At 38.6% G+C, this 24,514-nt stretch overlaps 1 protein-coding gene across 3 annotated transcripts; it reads right to left on the bottom strand.

Moving 5' to 3' along the window:
• Positions 1-308: 308 nt before the first annotated feature.
• On the bottom strand, positions 309-20,883 carry grhl1 (grainyhead-like transcription factor 1). Of its 3 annotated transcripts, none has more exons than XM_077538269.1 (16): positions 20,715-20,883; positions 17,659-17,848; positions 17,177-17,250; positions 15,941-16,074; positions 15,637-15,869; positions 14,817-14,899; positions 13,581-13,734; positions 13,362-13,473; positions 13,168-13,262; positions 9,701-9,944; positions 9,463-9,590; positions 6,201-6,229; positions 5,920-6,005; positions 2,000-2,085; positions 1,730-1,794; positions 309-1,435 (listed from the first exon to the last, which is right to left on the bottom strand). In XM_077538269.1, the coding sequence occupies exons 1-16, from the start codon at positions 20,732-20,734 to the stop codon at positions 1,321-1,323; spliced, it is 1,848 nt and encodes a 615-aa protein (XP_077394395.1). In that variant the 5' UTR covers positions 20,735-20,883; the 3' UTR covers positions 309-1,320. The 3 variants fall into 3 exon arrangements, with proteins under 3 accessions (XP_077394395.1, XP_077394396.1, XP_077394397.1); XM_077538270.1 differs by having other exon boundaries at positions 9,734-9,944; XM_077538271.1 differs by lacking the exon at positions 20,715-20,883 and adding an exon at positions 20,433-20,705.
• Between the last annotated feature and the right edge of the window lie 3,631 nt (positions 20,884-24,514).

The raw sequence follows: 24,514 nt of genomic DNA, 5'->3' as shown, positions 1-24,514 counted from the left end.
ATTTGCATTGCTATATGTATTTTAGCATTAAAGTCCTTACTTGAGTTCTTTCATTGGCATTTCAGAGGGAATTCTCATTTTTAGTTCCATCAATGTACTGCACAGCTTGAACGAGCTTTTACAAAGAATATTATTAAAAGGGCCAGCACAGGAAACGGCGTCCAGGTGGTGTCAGCACCCGTGCATGCTTCCTGAGACCCCACAGTGTTGAGCCTATGCCCATGCAGACATCTGCTCTTGCACATTTGAAAGCATACACACAGACTGCAATACATACGCATCCATCATATGACTTGAAGAGACGACGATGGCAGCACAAGCGAGCTTTTATTGAGCGCTTTGTGCATTCAAATCTTTACAAAAAAACAAACCAAAAAAAAGCATTGCCTCCATTAAAATGAAAAACTTCTTGTCCCTTGACACATAACGTAATAATAAATTCATATAAAAAAAACATATTAGGCGTGATAGACATCTTATTATATATATAAAGCAAAACCCCCACAACCATTCTCTTAATAAAAATATATACACAAGTACTGTGATACAAAGAGGATCAGAAGATGGAAGGATATGTACAATATTTTCACGCAGTTATACCTTCTTTTTTTTTTTTTTTTTCTGAATCCAAATATCATATTGCACTTCCAGAACAGCATGGAGACTTTACTAGACCAAATAATTAATTATTGTAGTTTTTTCTAAAATCATCCTTAAGGGAAGATGCATTTTAGCCTTCAATTCAAAAATACTAAAGAGGCTATTATTTCAATTGGTCAGAAATTGAAGCCATTTCACTCTCAAACAACAAGTATCTCTTAAAAACATGCACGTATACCCTAATCGTACAAAGGTGATTTTTTTACATGCTAAATACTGCCACGTTTTTATTTATTTACTTTAATAATACGTTGAAGAGTCAGGGCTTTTCTTTCACCTTCTCCAACGTTGTGCTCATTTCACGAGTTATACAGTAACTATTCATCACAACCGGTTGTAATCATCAGTGCTATGGCTTGATTAAGATGAGCTGTTTCCCCTCACAATATGCCAGGATAATGAGGAACACTGCTGCTTTTTGCAATAGGAGAATGAGGTATAGCAGCATCACGGAAGCTTTGTACAAAACACACAGGAGATGAGGACAAAAAAAACAAAAAACTTCTGACATTCCTTGGAATCGATCAACAATGAGGCACATTAAGAGCTATATGGCTTGTTAAATGCCACTTCTTTTTTTTTTTTGCCTTGTAACATGATACAAGTCCATTATCAATACACAGTGTAAACCCTTCATCCTCCGCTTCCTGCGGCGTCCAATCAGATTTCAGTGAGGGTGAGCTTGTATATCCCGCCCAGCTCCTCCATGGAGATCTGGAAGGTGTCTTCATTGGAGTAGTGCTTGATGATGTTGTCATCCATGTGCACCAAAATCCTGAAAGATAGGGTCAGGGGTTTTGGTACTCGTCAGACCGCACATGTACAAAATATGGATGTATGCTGTCCTCCAAATGTTTCGTTTGCTGTCTAATGCTACATCCTGCACCCTTCATTGTCCCAGATCTGCCATTGGATGAATGACAGCTAAACAAGCACCCTGCTCCAGCTGCAGTCAGAAAGCGAAAGCTCCCAAAAGAGGAAGACATGCCCCATATGTGACGTGAGCGACAAGACATGACAAACAAAAAGTACCGGCAAATCAGGTTTGTTCTTTGTGACGCATACGTACCCTTTCTTGCACTTCTTATAGACTTTTCCGACCTTGTCCAACGGCAAGTCGTACTTCTCTGAAATCTGAAAACACAAAATAGTGTCATATTTCCGCAAACTCGTCCCACCCTGGACCTTAGTGGACCAGGTGGGCCGTCCCGTCGCAGCTCATTTCGCTGCTATGTGGTCCCACAGCTGCAGACAGAGACGTCTCCATCTGCCACTGATTACATGGAAAGGTCTCTGAGTTCATGTGTGAGTTTTTTTTTTTTTCAATATATATACTTACAGCGTCCACCAGGCCTTTCAGTGTGGGGTTCTTCAACATGACCGCGTCGAATACTTCCTCCGTCTCTTTACGTATGTACAACAGAACTGTGGTGGGCACACGCAAAGAGGTCTATTAGTTATGAGCTTTGATTGATAATAACTCACTTGTAAAGTCCAAATGTAATTGCAACAAACCCTGTCAAGTAATACCTCATAGTAAAGTGCATAAAGAGAGCTTTCAATATGTGATTATTTGTCATGTTTTGGTTCCGTGTGTTGAGGTTTTGTTTGGTTTTAGGTGTTTGTAGTGTTTTGTCCAGAGTTCTCCCCTTGTCTCATGATGGTTAACCTCGTCCACCTGCGTGTCTCTTCCCTTCCCAGTATGTGTGACCAATCAGTGCCCTAAGCTTGTGTTTCCCAGGTGTGTCTTGTTAGTGTCTCGTTAGTGTTGGTGTATTTAGTTAGTGGTGTTTGTTCACCCGGCGGTGGTGGGAGCATTGTCTTGTCTTGGTGTGCTGTGTTGGTGTTGTTTGCAGTCAAGTCAAGTCAAGTCAAGTCAAGTCAAGTCTCTCAAGGCCAGTTTAGTTTCTCAAGTCGTTTCCCCACGTCAAGTCGTTTCCTCCTGTCAAGTTTCTCCACATCAAGTCAAGTTTCCCCACATCAAGTCAAGTTTCCTCCTGTCAAGTCAAGTTTCTCCACATCAAGTCAAGTTTCCTCCTGTCAAGTCAAGTTTCTCCACATCAAGTCAAGTTTCCTCCTGTCAAGTCAAGTTTACCCCACGTCAAGTCAAGTTTCCTCCTGTCAAGTCAAGTTTTCCCCACATCAAGTCAAGTTTCCTCCTGTCAAGTCAAGTTTCTCCACATCAAGTCAAGTTTCCTCCTGTCAAGTCAAGTTTACGTCAAGTCAAGTTTCCTCCTGTCAAGTCAAGTTTCCCCACATCAAGTCAAGTTTCCTCCTGTCAAGTTTCACCACATCAAGTCAAGTTTCCCCACATCAAGTCAAGTTTCCTCCTGTCAAGTCAAGTTTCTCCACATCAAGTCAAGTTTCCTCCTGTCAAGTCAAGTTTCTCCACATCAAGTCAAGTTTCCTCCTGTCAAGTCAAGTTTACCCCACATCAAGTCAAGTTTCCTCCTGTCAAGTCAAGTTTTCCCCACATCAAGTCAAGTTTCCTCCTGTCAAGTCAAGTTTCTCCACATCAAGTCAAGTTTCCTCCTGTCAAGTCAAGTTTACGTCAAGTCAAGTTTCCTCCTGTCAAGTCAAGTTTCCCCACATCAAGTCAAGTTTCCTCCTGTCAAGTCAAATTTCCCCACATCAAGTCAAGTTTCCTCCTGTCAAGTCAAGTTTTCCCCACATCAAGTCAAGTTTCCTCCTGTCAAGTCAAGTTTCTCCACATCAAGTCAAGTTTCCTCCTGTCAAGTCAAGTTTACCCCACGTCAAGTCAAGTTTCCTCCTGTCAAGTCAAGTTTACCCCACGTCAAGTCAAGTTTCCTCCTGTCAAGTCAAATTTCCCCACATCAAGTCAAGTTTCCTCCTGTCAAGTCAAGTTTCTCCACATCAAGTCAAGTTTCCTCCTGTCAAGTCAAGTTTCCCCATATCAAGTCAAGTTTCCTCCTGTCAAGTCAAGTTTCCTCCTGTCAAGTCAAGTTTCCCCACATCAAGTCAAGTTTCCTCCTGTCAAGTCAAGTTTCTCCACATCAAGTCAAGTTTCCTCCTGTCAAGTCAAGTTTTCCCCAAGTCAAGTTTTCCCTACGTCAAGTCGTTTTTTATTTTTGTTATTTATTATTATTATTATTATTATTATTATTTTAATTTTTATTATTATTATTTTTTTAGGGTGACCCCAGACTGCAGGGGCATTATTTCAACTTAAAAAAAAAAGTGGTTCAGGGCCCAGACAGCACACACTGTAATCATCATACATGACTGCAAACACACAAAGATGGCATACAGTAGACTCTCATTTTTCCTTAAATCCAGTTTCTTGCATTTCTGTGATCCAAATTTTTTTTATTTTTGGATGTAAATACTGCACGTTATCCATAAGCAGCTTCTATTTAAAAGCACATTTCGACTGTGCTTGTATGACTCATTTTTGTGTATATATTGGTGGAAGCGTTTTGAGCATTTGTTTGTTTTCACGCTTGACTGGTGTTGAGTCGCCATGTAAAAATGTGTTTGCCGTCACTTTAAGAGGCAGCGCTGCAAATGATTGACAGCTCTGTTCGACAACAACATCATTGCCTGTAGCTGGCGGACCGGTTGAACTTCTGCAAGACTTGTCAAACACAAAAAAAAACTTCACGTGGGAGGTTGTTGTTGTTGTTTTTTCTTTAAATAACCCTCAATTAATTTTAATCATCAACAATTAAAATACATTTGAGGTCATGTTCCTCCAAAAGGAGCTTTGTTGTAAATCTTGAACTAGTTTTTAGTTGCTTCTATTGGATTTTGTGTGGAAATGTTTAGTGACCTGATAAGCTGTGGAAAAAGTTAAAAACAAATTATGCGGGGTGAACAAAAGTATCTTGTGACACTTTCATATTTTTCTCAGAACCTCATGATGGGGAATCAAGGATGTAAACACTCTTGTTTTTACTGAAGTGTTCTAATTTGAATTCTTATTAAATTCACCCCTAGAAAAATGTTAAACTATGTTTTCGCACTTTTTTTTTTTTTACACCAAATACTGCTTCATTTAAAAACAACAACAACAAAAAACAACAAAAGTAGCTCCCAAAAGTACTAGCATAGAGACCTAACATTGGAATACAGTAACGTAGTCTAAGAGTTAATCAAAACCCAAATAAACACAACCTAAATAAATGTTTAAAATCAAATAGGTCTTAAAGATGTAATACATTGTGTACAAAATAGGAGCTAAAAAATAAATAAAACGAAACATACCACTAGAGGGGACCTGAGAATTTTTGTTGCAACTTTCGTAGACTGAAAAGTTGTGAAAACAATACTTTGACATAAACAGCAATTATCACAGCAAATATTTTACGCCAGCTACTTTCGCATAACTTCCTGAATCCTGTCAATATTTTTTTCCTAACAGAGGTTGCGCCTTCCTGAATAAGTGGTGCAAAAAAGAACAAAAACAAAAAAAGCAAAACAAACACTGAGTTAGTTCTATGATGATGTCTCATTTCTGCCGTGACTACACTCTTATGGGTAAAAAAAACAAAAAAAAAACTACTTACATTCTAAATAAATAAAAATGAATAAATGACAAGTTCTAGCACAGACGAAAATAGAGCCACTCCTACCAAGCATTAACCAAGCAAAACCAAATTACATCAGACACAATGAAAATGAAGTTGTTTTTTTTATTATTTAAAAGGGAAAGTCGAAATTTTTCTCTATAATAATAATAATAATAATAATAATATAATTCTAGATTAATATTGTGAAATACAATTTAAGGAGCAAAATCCAGCCGTTTTTACCTATCTTAGATGGCATCCATTTTGTCACTTGCTGTCGACTGAAGATGACATCACAGTTGCTCAGGGCTGGCAATGACCAATCACAGCTTGCCTGTTTTCTGGGTTGAATCATGCGACATTCGCAATGACTGGTCCGTGATTGGTCGTTACCTGAGTCCTTACCAACTGTGATGCCATTTTCAGGTGATAAAATGGCCGCCCCTGAGATGAGCTTCATATTCTACATGTAGCCCAGCCGTCAGTTGCCATGTGCTGTAGTCAGATTTATGTGCGGAGTCCACCCGCATGTGGCCGCGAGCCACACTTCAATCTAGGGTAAAGGGCACAGGTTTGTTTGCGAGCGTCTGTGACTGCGCGGTGGCATTTTGTTGGAAGCCAAAGAGTGAAGGCCTCAGCGTGTGTGTGTGCGTGCGGTTGAAACTGAGAGCAGCAAGCCGACATGCACGTGTAGTCGCGTTCACACGTTACACAACAAACACATGCGTACCTTTCTTGGGTTCCTCTGGCCTGGCCATCTTATTGGGCGGCGACCCGAACTCATCTTCGCTGAAGGGCAACCTCTTCATGCCGGAGCTGCGCGGGACAAACGGGCACATAAATCAGCGCTTACGAGGTCTTAACAGCCAGTTAACAGGCGGTAAAAGACACTGGAGAACAAACATGCAACGCTTCCCTTAGTGCTTTTTTACTGAGAAGGTGGCAAAAGGTCTACACGGTCGCAGTAGTGAAACCAAATGTGAACCGAGCGGGTGTGAAATCGGAGCTCACCTGTCTTCTCCATCTTCCGCTGCGAAAGGCTGTAAGGCAAACAGACAGACGGACGGACGTTAGCACCAGGCGGCTGAACAGGAGGAATCTGAGCGCCTTTAGTTGTTGCTAACTTTGAGGTTTCGAACCGACCGGTGTATGCTAGGAAAGCGCTACGTGTTCAGTTCACAGGGTTGACCCAGTTAAAGAGGTGATACAAGTCCAAATGTTGACTGAGCTCCTAGAACTGGAGTTAAGCAACAACCGGGACTGAGAGGGCCAACAAATGTTTCAATTAAAAAAAAAAAAAATGCTTGTAAAAACGTTCACTCCCGCCACTGTATTGATTGCAGGTGCTGCTGTTATTAGAATGCTATTCTGGGAACGATGAACCCAGTAAGCGCGAGAGTTTATCAGAAAGTGATAGCCAGGTTCAAAGTCAACAACGGCGGCAAAAATAACTAAAGTAAATGTTAGCAGTTGGGGGGGGAATGGACTGTTTTTGGCAGAAGCATGTTGATTATTGCGTAACCAGCAGGAAGTGCCCTCTTACCTATTGGATACATATGACACATTCCTGCAAAGAAGAATGATACCATACTATACAGGAGGGGTGTGCCAAAAAAATCGATTCATAAAAGAATCGAGATTCTCATTTATTAATCGAATCGAATCGATATTTAATATCCAAAAATCGATTTTATTGAAATTAGAAATGAAGAAGAAGGGGAAAAGGCAGTTGTAGCCCACATGCTGTTTTTGTGGAAAAAGGCACTTACAATACAAAATTAATAAATGTTAAAAATTTTTTTTTTTTTTAAATAAATAAATAAAAAAGACACTTTAACGTCTCTATTTGTCATTTTGTCTTGCAAAGCATACTGGATTAGATCATGACAATGTTGTGCATATCTGTAAATTGAAGCACAAATCATTTGTCAATCAAATAATTTTGAATCGAGAATCGTTAAATCGATTCTGAATCGAATCGTAGACCCAAAAAGCGTAATCGAATCGAATCGTGAGACAGCCAAAGATTCCCAGCCCTACTATACAGTGATGCTCCCTTGCTATGAATTAGCCTGTCACTATAAAATGTTGCATTGGAACAGATTAATTGCATTTCCATTCATTTCAATGGTGAAAGATGATTTGAGCTATGAGTGAATTGAGATAGTTGGAGCGGATTCACAGAACTCTTATCTCAAGGTACCACTGTACTTTTTTTATGGCCCTTGGAGGATTTAGAAAAACCTGGCCTCACCGCACACATTATTATTACATTATTTGTTTCTTTTTAATGTAATTAGGCACATTTCATATTTTTTACTAACAAGGTTTTGTTCATCATCATGTGTTTGAAATATGAATGCACATACACTTGCATGTGGTGACGTGGTCAACCTGGTCATAGTCCACAGTGAACACGTCTCCTCTGACGGCTGCTGTATGCCAGCATTCATAAAAATCGGAAATTAAGTGCGCGTGATACAGTAGATGTCCTTATAATGTGTTTAAGTTGCAATACCATCATAACTTTGCATAGAAAACATGCCTGGAGCGTATCTGGGGTGGCACAAGACACAATTTGCCACAAATCATTCCTCATGTTGACAACAAGCAAGTCTGTAAAGGCGGGAAATCATGCTTCTTCAAATCTGTTGATAATGCTCCTTGGTATCAATATTTTTTCTGCTGTTTAAGAACTAGGGCCCGATTGATGTGGATTTTTAAAAAAAATTTTTTTAATGCTGATGCCGATTCTAATAGTTGGTAGAACAAAATTCCAATAACTGTGATCAACTGTCCAATTAACGGAAAAAAAATAAAAATAAATAAATAAATAAATAAATATATATATATATATATATATATATATATATATATATATATATATATATATATATATACACACATATATATATATATATACATACAATGAATGGCAATTTTTTTGTTTAGTTCTTTAACACTTACAACAATAAAGGTATTAGGGACATCTAACTGTTTTACAATATTTCATCTTCGTATTTGTTTAAAAGAAAAAATGGCCAGTTTATGTCTTTAATGCTTTGTCTTATGTTGTAATGTGTTCATGTGTAAAAAGAAACTCTCTAAACTAAATTGTTTGTGATGTTTAGATTTTTTTTTTTTAGAAAAAAAAATCTAAAAATTAAATTAAAAAGAGCAAAACTCTGTAATCTAATCTAATATCTAATTTGTTGGTGATGTTTCAATTTTTGAGGAAAAAAAAAAAAAAAAAAAAAGCAAACTGAAAACAGAGGGAAAAAAATCTGGAATATCTTGTTTGTGATTCAGGTTTTTTTTTTTTTACAAAAATAATAAAAAGTACAGTGCAGTAAATAAAAAAAAGTATAAAATTTTGAAAAATCTCTAATCTAAATTGTTTGTGGTGTTTTCATTTTTTTAATGAAAAATTAATAAAAATTAAATTAAAAAGAGCAAAAATCTCTAATATCTTAATTGTTTGTGATGTTTCAATTTTTGAGCAAAAATAAAAAAGCAAACTAAAACAAAAAAGAGGAAAAAATCTGAATTATTTTTAGCAAAAATAATAAAAAGTAGAGTACAGTAAATAAAAAAAAAAGTATACAAATTTGAAAAATCTCTAATCTAATTTGTTTGGGATTTTATTTAAACAAAAGTAAATAAATCAGCAAAAATCTGAAAAAAATCTCTAATCTACTGGCAATAATTTTGTAATATGTATTGATTTTTTAGCAAAAACAAAAAGTAATTTAGAAAAAGATTTAATAAAAAAAAATCTGAGGGGGTGGGAAAAAAAAATCGACAGATTTTTTTCTCTCTCTCTTTTTTTTTTTTTTTTTTAAGCCAATATCGGCAAATTCTATCTGCTGGCCTATTAATTGGTCGGACCCTAATAAGACCCCAAACATCCTAGTAACTCCAGTTGGCTAACTATCTGTTTACATTTATTTTTTTATTTTTTTTACATTGTCTCGGCATCTATTGAGGTTGAAAGAAGTGACAAGTCTATTTTGATAAAGTAAACAAAATAAAGTATGAATAGCTGCATAAAAGTCTTGATCAGAAAAATGTATACCTAACTAAAGTACAAATGTGTGAAGACAAGTGCAGTAACAAAGTATTTGTTATTAATTGCTACTCCAACTGCCCCCAGTAACCAAAGAGAAACTCTGTGTTCCTGCCAGCAAATGAGCAGGTCATCATGACCCAGGATTGGGTGGATACGTGACATGAAGGAGCGCGTGTGTGTGTGTGCATGTGCGCGGCAACTCACATGACGCTGGAAAGTAGAGAAGTGAATGTCAGGTATAAAGAGCACAGGCTGGGTCTCAAGATCATTCATCATCTTGAAGATGGTCACATCGTTGCGTTTCTGCAGGATGGGCACTTTGACATCCACGACTGTAAAAAAAAAAAAAAAAGGTCGTTAAAAAGGGTGCGTGTTCAAGATTTTGACGGCGCCAACGCGCCGCACGATTGCCTCGTAAAAATTCCGAGGCGTCGCCACTCACAGGACAGGCCCGGGTTGAGGTCGGCCACCTTGCCTTTCCTGCGGGACTGCTTGCGCTCCTCGTCTCGGATCTTCCTCTCAGCCCCCTTGTCGCAGAAGACCTTGATCTGGCAGTAGGCTCGGTGGATGGGCTTGTTGCTGCGGTTGTTGTAGCTGTACGTGTCGATCTGCAGGTTGAGCGGCAGGCCCTTCACGCCCTTCTGAGAGGAGAAGTCCGTGCTCAGGCAGTTGACCGAGATGAAGATCTGAGGAAGGGACAGTGAAGCCATCACCAAGAGGAAACGCTGCATTCGAGACCATCCGGCCCGTTTCCATGAAAGATTTTCCGTTTTTGTGCTCAGGACATAGCCGTGTCTAATTTGAAAACATTGCTATGGCATCATGTTATGGCATCTTGGTGACAAGGACTTATGTTGAAGTGAGGTCAAGCACTTCCTTTTGTAAGGTCTGCCTTATCTGACTAAAAAAATAAAAATATTTTTTTTTTTTTTAAAGTGCTTTGGTCCAGTTCACTGTATTCAACGGACCTAACCTGCACTATATGAAATGTGGGAGAACATTTGAACCCCAAAAGTGTGCTAACTGCATTCCAGACCAATCTAAATAAGTAGAAGAAATTATATATTGAGATTATATAACTGCTTCTTATTATAGAAATACTCATTGGAGCATGACTAAATGCAGGCAGCAAGCTTATTTAACTCATGTTAAGTGATCTGTGTCTCCCTCTAGTGGTTACATCCAGTCAACAGCTGCGCCACTTAAGGAGAAATGTGCCCTCTATTGTGGGGTAAAAAAAAAAAAATGCTAAAAGATAATTGAATAAAACCCTTGTCATCTTTTTTTAATGTATTTTTTATAATGAAAAGGTATGTAGTTGGAAGTAAAATTACACCAATTAATAATATTTTTTTCCCCTCTCAAATGTTTATATTACATTGAAGGACATTGATATTAATGATAACATTCTACGATATGTCTCAAATATTCACTCCACTTTAAAAAGATAATCATTGGTTTGTTCTCTTAATAGATAAAAATAAATAAATAAATAAATAAATAACACACCTTGAGTGAAATTATAATTTAAAAAAAGAATGGAGAAAATTGTTTATTTATTGTCTTAAATTAAGTTATAATGCTTAAAATCCTACAATTAGAAATGTAACTACTTTCTTTTTCTTTTGGTTTTACACTTTTCGCCTCTCAGCAATATATATTTTTTCTATATTTTTTTTTTTTTGGGGGGGTGGTTACCCTTTTTTTCTTCATTTAATTGTTTACTTTGTTTTCCAGGTTTAATTTCCCTCTGTCATTTATGCATGTTTTCCTTTTTAAACTTTTTATTCCATGTTGTCATTTTTCCTTAGTCTATTTTTCATTATTCGTTTTAACATTGTGGAATGGAGCACCAATCTTAATGACAAAATGCAACCTTATGTAGGCAGCATCTATGAAGGTTCACAATTTTTAATCCATATTACGAGTGTTGAACATCAAAGTTCAGCTTTCTACCACTTTAAACAGATAATCACTAGTACCAATACCAAGTATCATATCGGGCCAATACTCCCTTATTTTAAACTATCGGGTACTCGTGGAGACAGACAATATCAGCCACTGATACGCAAGGCAAAAAAATAAAAATAAAAAATGCTGACATGGAGTAAGTCCTCCTTGGCAGTAGTTGGCGCTATATTGTGGCAGTTTGACACATCTGTCAGATTTAAAAAAAACAAAAAAAAAGTTTGGAAAATCCCTAGTGATTATCATTAGAGATTATTTGGGGACTATTTGTAATATCTTAAAATTGTTGACTACCTGCATACAGTATTTAAACCTATTGTACTTCATTATGTAATTAGCCAAATTTCAAACTAGCATCCTAGCTTGCTTAAAATGTATGAATAAAGGGGTCTGCCCTCATGTATTAATGCTGCAGGGCGAATCATTTCACACAATCATCATCTTCCTCAAACAAGCTGCTGACAAAAACCACAAATGCACACACAAGGATGAACATCCTATGGGCACCGGCCTGGAGTCATGAGACGGTTGGAGTCACATCCTGGTCTGCGTGCGTGTGCGCACGAGCGACTGCACACTGACGGGTGGGCCGCCCTGTTGGATCGTTCATCTTTCCTCTCACAAGTGACTGTGACAAAACACCCGACGGCCACGGGAGGGTGAGCAAACGAGGAAGAGTGTTCACCTTCATCCTTTAGCCCACCTGCTGAGTTTCCTCATTCTTTTGCAGCCCTTTATAAAGGATGTTTATTTTGCTGAAAGGGGAAAATGTGACATGCTTGTCTCCTATTGTCTTTGTTTTTACATGTACATTTTTTTAGTACCTTTTTTACCTATTTTTCTTTATTTTTCCTTTTCCTTATTTTTTAGTTCTATACAATTTTTTGCCCAATTTTGGATTTCAATTTAAATTTTTTGTTGTTGTGATTTTATTTAGTTAATAATTTTTTTCTCTCTTTTCCTTTTTAACTTTTCACCTATGTATGTCACATACTTGTTCTATTTTGTATTTATTTATTTTATTGTCCTTGGTTTCTTTTGTCTATTTTAAATTTTCCCCTCTGTTATCAGTTTTGTAGTTTTTTTTGTCAAAAAAAAGTTGCTCTTTCTTCTTTATTTAACTGTTTAAATATTTTTAACACATTTTTTTTTAATTTTCCATTTTTGCCAATTCTCGTTTAATTCTTTGTAGTTTTTTTTTTAATAAACATTTTCCTCCTATCACATATCCATGCACCATTGACCTCCTTTTTAACCCCTTTTTCTTATTTCCTGTTTTTTTTTTTTTTTTTGCATTCCAACATTAACAATCCTGAATTGATTCAATAAATATCAACATTTTTTTTTTTTTATGAATTGGGAGCCTTATAATTCACAAATATGTACATATCACTCAATATAAAACTTTCCTCTTGAACCAGTTATGTGGCTACTCTTGTAGCATAACTGCATAATATTTATTTATTTATTATTATTTATTTTCTTGTCCTTGGTTTATTTTGTCTCATTTTAATTTCTTTCCCCTTTCCCCTCTGTTATCATTTTTTTTAAAGTTGCTCTTTCTTCCTTATTTAACTGTTTAAATATTATTATTATTATTTTTAATGTATCGGGAGCTTTACAAATCACAAATATGTCAATATATATCACTCAATATAATACTTTCCTCTTGAACCAGTTATGTGGCTACTCTTGTAGCATAACTGCATATGTATTTATTCATTTATTTATTTATTTATTTATTTATTCATATTCATCCCTCGTCGCAGACCTTTTTTTCCTGCTACTTCTTCTTCTTCTTTTCGCTCTTCTTCTCTACTGCTGTGACAGTCTACTTTCCATCATGGAATAAATAAAGTATCTTTATTTGTCCATCTACTCTTGAAATACTTTAGCAGTACAACAATACAGTGCATGTGTATGTTTATTTTGTTATCTTACTTTGGCCTCTTCATTTGTGTCCCAGGTGAAGGAGATGGCGTTGTAGGAAATCTCCTCGATGTTGCCAATAGTGTTGAAGCTCTCTTTGTAGTCAGCTGTGACGGGAGAAACATTTGGAAAGTTTGATGTGCATGAAATCTCAATTTATTATCTATTGTGCGATTGATTGAGAAGAAAGAAAAAAAGAAATGTACCGATGTCGAGACACCTCTGCTTGGCAGTGTGTTGTCTTGAGTGCCAGTACTTCCAGTGTTTCAGCTGGTCTTCTCTGCACTTCTCCTCCCCGAAAACAACCATCACCACACTCTGATAACACAACAAGTCTTCAGTACTTCCTCAAGTACAGCCTCTAGTGGGTCTTTATTTATATAATAAAAGTCGTCCAAATCGGGCTGGAGCTCATCAATTCTCACCCTGACTTTGGTGATCGGTTGCTGTAGGCCTTTATTGTCGATCTCGCGCAGGGTGATGGGGTAAAACTGGCCCTTGTTCAGATACGTCATGGTCCCGTCGCCCGTCTTCTGACGCAGAGACTTGGATGCTTCAAGGGTGTACTCAAAATTATTTCTACGATGACATGACAGGAGAGATGTGATCCATGTATCGATTTTCGATAGCAGTGAGTGATAGGTGGGCTCCCTCTAGTGGTCTGTGAAAGAATCACTGCCAAAATTCAGTTCAGTTTTATATGTTTCTGTGTCACTTATCTTGTATTGTAGTTCAGTCATATTTAATGTTTACGTTCAGTACATTGGCATTTAATCTTTAAGGACCGTTTGTTTTTAAAAATGTATTACCGTGCAATCATTTTTGTATTAATTATGATTATTGTTATATATTCTTTATTAAATTTTATTTATTTATTTTATCTTTTTTTTTTTTTTTTTTTTTAATTGCGCAATACTTGATGCTTGAATCATTATTTTGAAGTATAATGAATTTATTGTCCATATTTAAAAACAGTTCAGTACTAATGTTCAAAGTGATGTGATGTTACTCTGGCTTACAATAATATTAAATATAATTTTTTAGGAATGAAAGCTCAGTTTCTATACTACTGTAATTTAACGTTGGTCATTTTGGTGGAACTTGGTGAAAAAAAGTCAGACAACTATTTGTCAACTGTGGGCATGTGAAGCGCTTTGAGACTTTTGTGTGATTAAAGGGCTATATTAATAAACTTGACTTGACTTGACCTGACTTAACTACTGGCCGAGAAACCACTTTTTCCGGCCAATACCAGTATAAGGAGTCAACTCTTGAGCAGCAACAATACCGATACCACTAGTACTTTTGATGTATATACCACCTTGAAATAAACTAATCCATACAAAGTAATCAACCATTACCCTTAAAAAAATGACTTGCAAATATTGATTTTGAAAAAACGCAGCAAAGGTGCGCCTATAAATGCACATGCAACGAGGACTTGCCGTAATTCCTCCGTGACATAGAAAAATTGAGATACATCACTTTGAACAATACTTCCTTGATGATTTAAGATGAGGATTAAGATGACAAAAATGGTTGTGTCGCATTCCCACGACGGGGGAGTCTGATGTCTCTCTTGAGAGCGCCAAAGAAAGAGACCATTCTGTTGGCTGGTGTGAAAGCTGAAAGGCGGCGGGCGGCAGGTTCGCGTTGCTTACCCCGGCACCGTGTCAAACTGAGCGTAGTCCTCAGGCGTCATGGAGCCCATTCGTAACTGCAGTTCACCCGGGAATGAAAACACCTGGAAATAGATTTTTTTTTAATTATAAAAATTCAGTTTCCTCTTCTTCTTTTTTTCTTTTTCTAATTACTTTCCCAATCAATCATTTTTCAACCTCATCCTTTGAAGTGTTATTTTTTTCACCGGCGCTAACTAGTGTTGTTCCAATACAGTTTTTGGCCCCCGATACCGATACCCAGCTTTGCAGTATCGGCCGATACTGACACCATACCGATACTTCAGGTTTTTTTCTCCTCAACATGAAAAAGCTGTCCTGCCATTGGTTCAGAGCATTCAAGGGCCAATAGGATATCTTAGATTGGCATGCAGTGATCATGTCACATATCAGTGAATGTCATGCACGACCAAGACAAGATGCTGCATCCAAAATTCTATATTAGCTTTGGAATTAATGGTATCGGCATGTTACTTGTGAGTAGTCACCGATACCGATGCCACTGTTTTAATGCAGTATCGGCACCTCTGCCGATACCAGTATCGGTATCGGAACAACACTAGCGCTAACCCCCTTTTTCGACATAGTTTAGTTGGGTTACTCTTTTCTTTTCTGTGATAAACCCACTCCAGGAGAGGATAGAAGGCCCTTTGGCTATTGTTGAGAAAACAACAATGACATAATAACACGCTGGCTGCTATTTTTCGGTGTTCAAATAAAACCAAAAGGAGGCCGAGCCCACCGTCGGCTCCGTGGGATCGGGTGAAAACCGCTATTGTTTGATGACGGGATTCCCGCTCACCTCCTGGGAGCCGTCCTTGAAACCCTCCGAGAAGGTGGAGTCCGGGGGCGTGCGGGACTGCGTGCTGGGGCTGAACTGCACCGAATTGTGGGCCAGCTGCGGGCGGTCGAAGACCCCAACGTGGCTGTCGGTTTCGGCGCAGCTGCTGGGCACGGTCAAACCGTGAATGGGGACTTCGGTCTTGACGTGCGGGTAGTTCTGCAGGGCGGCGATGGACACGGTGACGGTCGTGTCTGAAAGGAGGACGGCGCGTGATGGTGAGACGACGGGAGCGGGGATGATTTCAAGGTGCTCGAGCACCTACCTGGTGATGGGAACTGGGTCCTCTTGTCCTGGGCCAGCTGGAGAATGTTGAAGGGCCCCTTGAGGACTTGGATCCTGTTCTCCATGCTGGTCTCTGGAAGAGGAGGGACGGCATGTGTTGCCTGAAGCTGGTGCCTACAGATAGAAAATACATTATATACACAACAGAGGTGTGCAAACTACGGCCCGGGGGCTTTTTGTGGCCCACCATCCATTTTTCAGTGGCCTGCAACATATACTAAAAATGGCATTTAAAAAAAATGTTTGGGGATGGTCACAAAAAATTGCAAATAAATTGATTTATATACATTAGCATTTTCTAGATATGCAAAAACACAAATACATTATTTGTACTTTTTTTTAAATAACAGTTTTCATAACATTACAACCTAATTTTCTGTATGCGGCCTTCAAACGAAAAAAAAATTGGACACCACTGATATACAACATGGAAGAGCAACTTAGATGCTGGAGGATTTTTCACATAAGATAACATACAAGACCACACACTTTATATATTTCATTTTCATAACAAAATAACCACATACTGTGATTTTTTTTTCCCCAGTGCAAATGGTTCTCCGGCATAAAAATTACCACTCAAGGATGGAACAAAACTACTGAACAGCAAATGTTTTTTTTTTTTTTCTTTCTCAAAAATCAACTCACTCAAAATTTTAATATTAATGAAGTACTATGTTTGCTCTGCATATCATTTCAAACCCGGAAAACAAGTAATAGGCCAACTCATGTTGTAGTATCGGACAATGTAAGACATGGTTGCCATCTAGTGGTGGAATGTAATATTACAACTTAAAGTTGATGCATATTTACATATTTTTCTTCATTTTTTTTTCCAGGATAAGCATTCTTCATGGGAAAATATATTGACTGTTTAGCAGCATTTAGGGGAGAATTTGGGGGATTTGTAAGATTTTTTTTTTTTCCAAGGGGGTGGGCCATGAGTTTCCCATACCTGATATACAGGGTTTGCCAAAAGAAGTAAGGATACAAGCTAAGTATGAACGGAATAAAGAAAGGAAAGTTTGAACCCTAACCCTCTTTTTAAACCTTATTTCTAAAAAAAAAAAAAAAATCCAAAATAATTCCAGAATTTAGACTCTTTTAAATGGTTTGAATGACTAATTTAAACACTTGGCACGCTGCACACGACACTAAAAGAATGCAACATTCCCGTCCACGGTGGCCCACCACCGTTCTACGTCAAACCTCTCACCTTTTGTTGGGATCCACATCAGAGACCAACGCATCTGGCTTGCCCTGGGTTATTGTTCGTTTTTCCCGGGGCACCTATATGGGAGGGTAAACACAGCCGCTGAGCGTCTGACCACATCACATCCCGACAGGTCTTCAGTTACATGTGGCGCGCTACGCGCTCTGCCTCACAGATGTTGCGCCGCGCACGCCGCTTAAAATGATTACTTACATCGTCCCCCCCTCCCCGGCTTCGCTTTTGATTGAGCGCAAAAACCACTGTGATTGTGTCACCCGAACTGCAGTACAAGCCTAGAAAGTTGCAGGCCTGAACGGTCCTCTATTTATTTCAATGACATCTTTCTTGACACTATAGCAAATCATTATTGTTTATATATGTGCAGAATTTAGGGAGGACAAAATTTATTTATTTTAGAATAAAGGCTATTATTATTGTTTTTCTCTTCAACGGCTGAGCAGCAGCACAAGCGCGAGAAAGGATACCTTATAGTAGTCGTAGAGCAGACCCAGAGCGGCGGCGCTGTCCTCGTCCCCGTTGATGCTCATCATGGCCTTGGTGGCCGCCGTCAGGGGATTCTCCAGGAATGACTTCCAGGCTTCGTCCTCCGTGGTGAACGAGCGACGCTGGCCGCCATAGTTGAGGTCGTTCTGCAGGACCAGGACGGCACGCTTGCTGCAAGGCAAACATGACGACGCTAAAGTCAGAATGTAGTAGAATATAGTTTTGGAATTTTCATTTTAGTTTGTTTTTATTTCGTTTTGAGTTTTGTTTTGTTTTTAAATGTAGTTGGGTTTTAATTCGTTTTCAGGGTTGCTCTGTTAGTTTTTATTTGTTTTACTTTTAAACAAAATGCTTTGTTTTAGTTAGTTTCAGTATTAGTTTTTTTATGTCTATTATTTGTGTATATACATATATATATATATATACACATATTTTAGTGGAAATTATTTTGTTCCCTTCTCTTGACTGATACCATTGAACAATTCCTCTAATGCTGTGGAAACTCTTTGTAGACCATGGCCTTTACTGTTAGATACAATAATGTCATAAAAAGCCTACTGAAACATCTGAACTTTCAGCAAGACTATGCGTCTCTATGAGACTGCATAATGAACGTATTTTTGAGCCCATCCTTCTCCTCCATCTTCTTGAGGATTAAGCACGTAAATAAAACTTCTTGTCAATCACGTCCTCGTCTCAAAACAGTCACACTGCTGAGAGAAAGAGTTCTTTATCGGCAAGACCAGTTGTTCAGGCTTTTCTGTGATTGTGCAACAAATCTCGGTCAAGGAACGGCCGATGCACCTTGAGAAAAAGATGCTCTACAGGCTCGTCCAGTGTGACAACTGAGGCGCCGTCGCCTCATTGGTCCGCACGCCTACCGCAGGTGACGCATCCGACCCGGCCGCATTCTTGCGTTCGAACAACTTTTGTTTTGAGAAGACGACGACGCACTGGAAAATGACAACTACGGTACGTTTCCATGTGTCACAGCCACTTCGCCCTGCTCCGCCTCGTTGCTGCTTTGTAAACACGACTGCTTGAATATTCGGATAGCGTGCGAGTTTGAACCCCCCCTTTGGCTTGTTGTGTCATCACTGTGAGCCTCTAAGCTGTGAACTTCACGTTCTCCGAATGGATTTGAAAATAAAAACCGCCATCAACATGAAGCAAAATATTGGACTTTTCACTATTGGCTCAGGCCTATTTGGACAGAATATATTTACTTATGTTAACTAATGACGAGGCCTTGGTAGCATTATTAGCAGGGTTTAATATTTACAGCAGGAACCGCCATCAAGTTTTAAAACAAATATGATGAATTGCTTTTAAAAGTCCAAAGCTGCAGCTGAGTTGACTAATGAATTTGGTGTGAAAGAACATCAACCCCATCAAACACAATTTCATAAACCAAAACAAATACCCCTTTCACACTAACTTGAAATGTTGACATTTAATTTACCCATTTTTCCATTTTGCATCCATCCATGCATTTGCTATTGCACTTGACCTCATTAGGGATAAAGGTGAGCTGGAGCCTATCCCAGCTGACTTTGTACACCCGAGGGAACATAACATAACATTCACATTCACATTTACGTGTAAAACCTTTACCAAAATGGCAACTGTTTTCACTTTTAATAACTTTGAGATACAGCAAGCACCTTTTTAAAGGAATTTGAACAAACCAAGCTCATGCTTAACGTATATCAATTGTCATAATGAGGCCAATATACATTTTTAAGGTTTCATAGTCAAAACAACCCTCGGAGGGAAAGATGTGATGTGACAAAAAATGAGTTAGGCCACCGTGCTACCCTGTCCAAAAATCATTTAGCACCCACAAAATACTCACATAATACATAACAAATCATGTGTAAGATCGTTGTATCAATCTGAAATGGCCCCTGAAAGAAAGTCGCCCCCGACCCCTCAGCTGTGAACCATCTTAAACAATACCACCACCAAACGATCGTGTGGCTCAGTTTCTATGCATAGTATCTACAACAAATGCACCCTTTTCCTTCTCAATTGTTCATGCAAAGTGCTCATTAGTAATCCTAGATCTAATTGTGCCTTTTATTAAAACCGCAACCTGATAAGAAGCATTATTTAAGGGCAATAAAACTCTTGGGAAAATGACATAAATGAGGAAAAACAAACAAACAAATATTTTGGATGTGTCACATGGCGGTTTATAATCGATTAAATATTTGTAGTAAAGTTGACAAAAATGACCTAAAACCTCAAACGACCCCCCTGCTTGCTTACATTGTTGTAGTGGAGCCAACGCCTAGCAGGTGTACAATTTCATTCCAAAAAGTCTCCTTGTCATTGCCCTCAAAGATTAAAATGATGAACTAAGCATTTTAGGCATTGAGGGGAAAAAACAGTGCTATGTGTTTGCATGCAGCAGTATGAAGCCGATTACTTTTTTTTTTTTTACACATGAGATATGAGGACACTTGGTGTGACATCACCCCTCTGCAGTTTATTCCTGAACAAACATCATTAGGACTAAACACATAATAGGTTCCAACTGTTTAGCGCTCTGGGCAAAATCAAACAACCCAAAATGAAAAAAAAACATCCAACACCCACACGGGACAGTTTTTTTTTTTCTTTATTCTGATTATTCGAACAGGCGCCAGTGCTCTGACGACAGGTGCTGATACACCTGTACAGGCTCCAACATGACAGGTGAATCACTTCCAACACATGACAGGAGATGGCCAGCATGTATCAGAAAACTTACCATTAACAACAAAAGAAGATAGAAATAATCCTAAAGTGACATTTTTAAAGCCGTGATGCGTTCAGGGGAAACTTTATAAAATAAGGGGGGGAAAAACGTCAAAGGAGAAGCAGCTGGTCAGAGGGAAGCCAAAATGGACGTTTAAACTCCAACGCGGGACGAACGGAAAAGTGTTGTGAAAAAAGATACAAAAAGTCCACAAAAGTCGTAATTAAGAGTGGCTATTAAGTGTGATGCGGTTTGTTGTGAGGGCGAGAGAGTGGCGAGGCCAGGACAACTTACTTGTCATGCTCCTGTGACATCTCGGTCGGTCGAACTGGACTTTCTAGTTGGTACTGAAAATCCGATCCGTCTTCTTTTAAGCGTGGAAAAACGGCGCCGCAAACGTTTGGATGAGGGCAGCGGCAACAAACAACGTGTCCCCGGCGGAGCAGAACGGGTTTTGTCGGCTCGACTCGCTTTTTTTGGGAGGGGGGGGGGGGGCATTACTTAGAAATCGAGGCCGGTTTTACCTGTGAAGGCGACACGGATTGGATTACAGGTGTCCCGGGGGCGGAGCCGCGCTGTCAATTACACTTTCCAAGGCCCCGATTGGCTGAGCCGGCTGCTTGATCCATAACAGTGGAACCAACAGTAATAATATCAACTGAGATTTGACGATGTTGTTTTTAAATGTTACAGTTAGGTTTAACGTTATTATTAAGTATGATTATAGGAGTAAAATGTTATCTAAAAAAAATATGCACATTGCTATGACACGTTGTTTCATAAGTGTACTACATTACAGTTGGCACAAATGAAGCATGTTTTAATAATTAGTTACACTATATCAATAGTAAAATAATAATTATTACTAGGGGTGTGAATTGCCTAGTACCTGACGATTCGATTCGTATCACGATTCACAGGTCACGATTCGATTCGATACCGATTAATCCCGATACGAATTTATAAGTCGATTTTTGCGATTTTTTTTCATTCAAATTTAGAAAATACTAATCAGTAATTATATGAAAATGTATTATTTATTTATCTGAAATTTCAGTCTTATAGAGGTTGTAATCTGTTTCATATTTGAACAGCATTAAAATAAAATATTAAGGCTTAATGTTCCGTTCATATAACATTCTTCCATGCTCAAGGTGTGAATCCTAAAAAAAAAAAAAAAAAAAAAAAAAAAAAAAAAAAAAAAAAAAACGATTCTGCCGAATATTGAATCGATTCGAGAATCGCGCGATGTAGTATCGCGATATATCGCCGAATCGATTTTTTTTTTAACACCCCTAATTATTACAATAAGGTCACACTCAAGAAACTGCCAGGATTTTTTTTTTTAAATTGTGAAATTTAAACATGATGAATGTGAAACTACAGTCCAAACATATGCTAATTCATACCGTGTCTTTAGAATGTATTGTTTGTTTCTCATGAGTTTTTCCATGCATCTGTTTTCCATACCAGTTATCTTAACTCATCTGAAAGAAAGCCATACAACACCCTGAACTGGTCGCCAGTCAGTCTCAGGGAATTGCGACAGACGCTCCCAGTCACGCTTTCACTTAGCGAAATCTAAACATGCTAGCTGCACCAAAGGCGGTCAGTGACTGCACGTTACTGTACACAGTGGCCCGCTAATCTGAATTTTAGTGGCGCGAGAAAAAACTTGAGTACACATGATCATAAAGTGACTTGTAAAGTAAATATTAACATTTCCACTTTTTTATTACTGCGAAATGGGCAGAAATTTGTCAGCAACAGAAAATATTCAAGAATGAAAATGATTGGTTTCACATGCGCGAATGGATGAAAAATTTAGTTGCACTGTCTCAAATTTTAGGGCCAAAATGGAGCCCTGCATTACTCTGTATTTATTTTGGACTATTTCAGCACATTTTCTAAGAAACAAATTTGAATGTTTAATACCCTTCAACTTGAATTTCAATCACCCCCAACATAGAACAGACCCAATAAGTGAAATCCAGCTTATTACCTGGATGGCATCATTACAGGTACCATGGAATGCAAAGTGCATGAATGTATACATTTTTACGAGGTGAAGTGGTCTCATACTGCACCCCGATTTTTGCAACGTAGATTAGCATCAACCTGTAGGTAAAGCAGCATGCAAATCATCCAAGACTCACGAAAGATTGCAAATTGCTCGGCGAATTAGCATGCATCCAAATTAGGGGGTGGGCTAGAGGAAAGTTAGGGGGGCAGTAAAATGCCTATCTAGCTTATTTGTTTGTTATCGTGCCACTAAAACAGCTGATTGAGGGGGTCACAGTGTGATCTAAATAAATAGAGTACATGAAAAACCTAAAGGCGGAGATAAAAAGCACTACATTAGGTGCAAACAAACAAGCTTTGTTGGAGACAAAGGGGGCTTAGGAGATGCTATCAGCGACCCCTCCCATACACGCACACATTGGGATAGAAACTAACTGTCGGCCCCCTTGCTGAACTCTCCCAAACCTCCAGCTCCTGGATCCTGCTTTACTGTTTATTTATCCCAGAGGAAAGACACCTGCTTCTCTTGGAGCTTGTTTGTGTTTGCATTGAGGATATGGGACAGTAGGGATGGATAGAAAGGGAGGGGAGGGGGTGTTTGGGACGACTGGGAATATGAGGCCTTGTTGCTGATGGCGGCAGGGCCGCCTGGATGCTGACTCGACACAGTAAAGCACAGACATTCTAATTGGTTTTGCCTTACTTGAAAGTGGTTCCAGACTTAAAAAGGGTACGGGAGAGATCTCAGGGCGTCGCAAGTTTTGCATCCTCCCCTTTTTAAATAATGGGTGTGTGTCCGTAGGTAAGCCCCGGACTGTTTCAGTTCCTGCCCTCTTTTTTGTCACCAATTCTTCAGTTGCTCTCATATGAAACTCTCATTTACGGTGTGCCCCAAGGTACTTTTCTAGCTTCATCCTTGTTTGCCTTGCAAACGCTTTGCATCGGGTCAAATTATACCTTTTGAAAGCAGACCTTATCTCCTTGGGAAATGGTGGATTTTAGCAACTATCAAACAAGCCTGATGTAGATATGTCTATTGGATGCCATTGTACAGCTCATGTGGTAGGAGAGACCGGGGCTAGATTTATAACTTTTTATATTTCTTAGAATCAATACATTATATATCAACAAAATGTATACCAGATGAAAGACCAAAGTCTTATGTATAGTTTTTGTATTCATGTCATGTTCATATTTTGTGTCAGTGCAGTTATAAGCCATCAAATAGAGGGAGTAAATATGTGACATGTTGCCCCACTAATGGCTAAGTTGTCACACCAACGGGGTAATATGTCACATTGGATTTTGCAACTAATAAAACAAGGACAAAATTATCCTTGTTCTCCTGTTGTTTTTGTTTGTTTGTTTGTTTATTTGTTTGTTTGCTTGCTTGTTTGCTTGTTTGTTTGTTTGTTTGTTCATTGTTTGTTTTGTTTGTACAGCCAGAGAAATTGTTTATCATTGATTTTGAAAATTGACCATAATCATTGAGCAAACTTTAACATGAAATATTTTTGAAATAAATTAAAGTCCTTAGGAACTGCTGGCATGTAGGTCATAACTCGCTGCTTCAAATGTCTGTTTTCCTTCCCCTAAAGAAAATTTGATATCAAATTGAATTAATAATAATAATAATAATAATAATAATAATAATAATAATAGGGCGGCACGGTAGTCGAGTGGTTAGCACGTCCGCTTCCCAGTTCTGAGGTCTCCGGTTCGAGTCCAGGCTCGGACCTTCCTGGGTGGAGTTTGCATGTTCTCCCCGTGCCCGCGTGGGTCTTCTCCGGGTACTCCGGTCTCCTCCCACATTCCAAAGACATGCATGGTAGGTTAATTGGGCGCTCCGAATTGTCCCTAGGTGTGCGTGTGAGTGTGGATGGTTGTTCGTCTCTGTGTGCCCTGCGATTGGTTGGCAACCAGTCCAGGGTGTCCCCCGCCTACTGCCCAGAGCCAGCTGAGATAGGCGCCAGCAGCCCCCGCGACCCTTGTGAGGAATAAGCGGTCAAGAAAATGGATGGATGGATGGATAATAATAATAATAATAATAATAATAATAATAATAATAATAA

The sequence above is a fragment of the Festucalex cinctus genome, chromosome 12, assembly GCF_051991245.1.
Source record: "Festucalex cinctus isolate MCC-2025b chromosome 12, RoL_Fcin_1.0, whole genome shotgun sequence".
Taxonomy (NCBI): Eukaryota; Metazoa; Chordata; class Actinopteri; order Syngnathiformes; family Syngnathidae; genus Festucalex; species Festucalex cinctus.
Note: the sequence above shows the minus strand (reverse complement) of the source record. Positions and strands in the feature narration are given on the sequence as shown.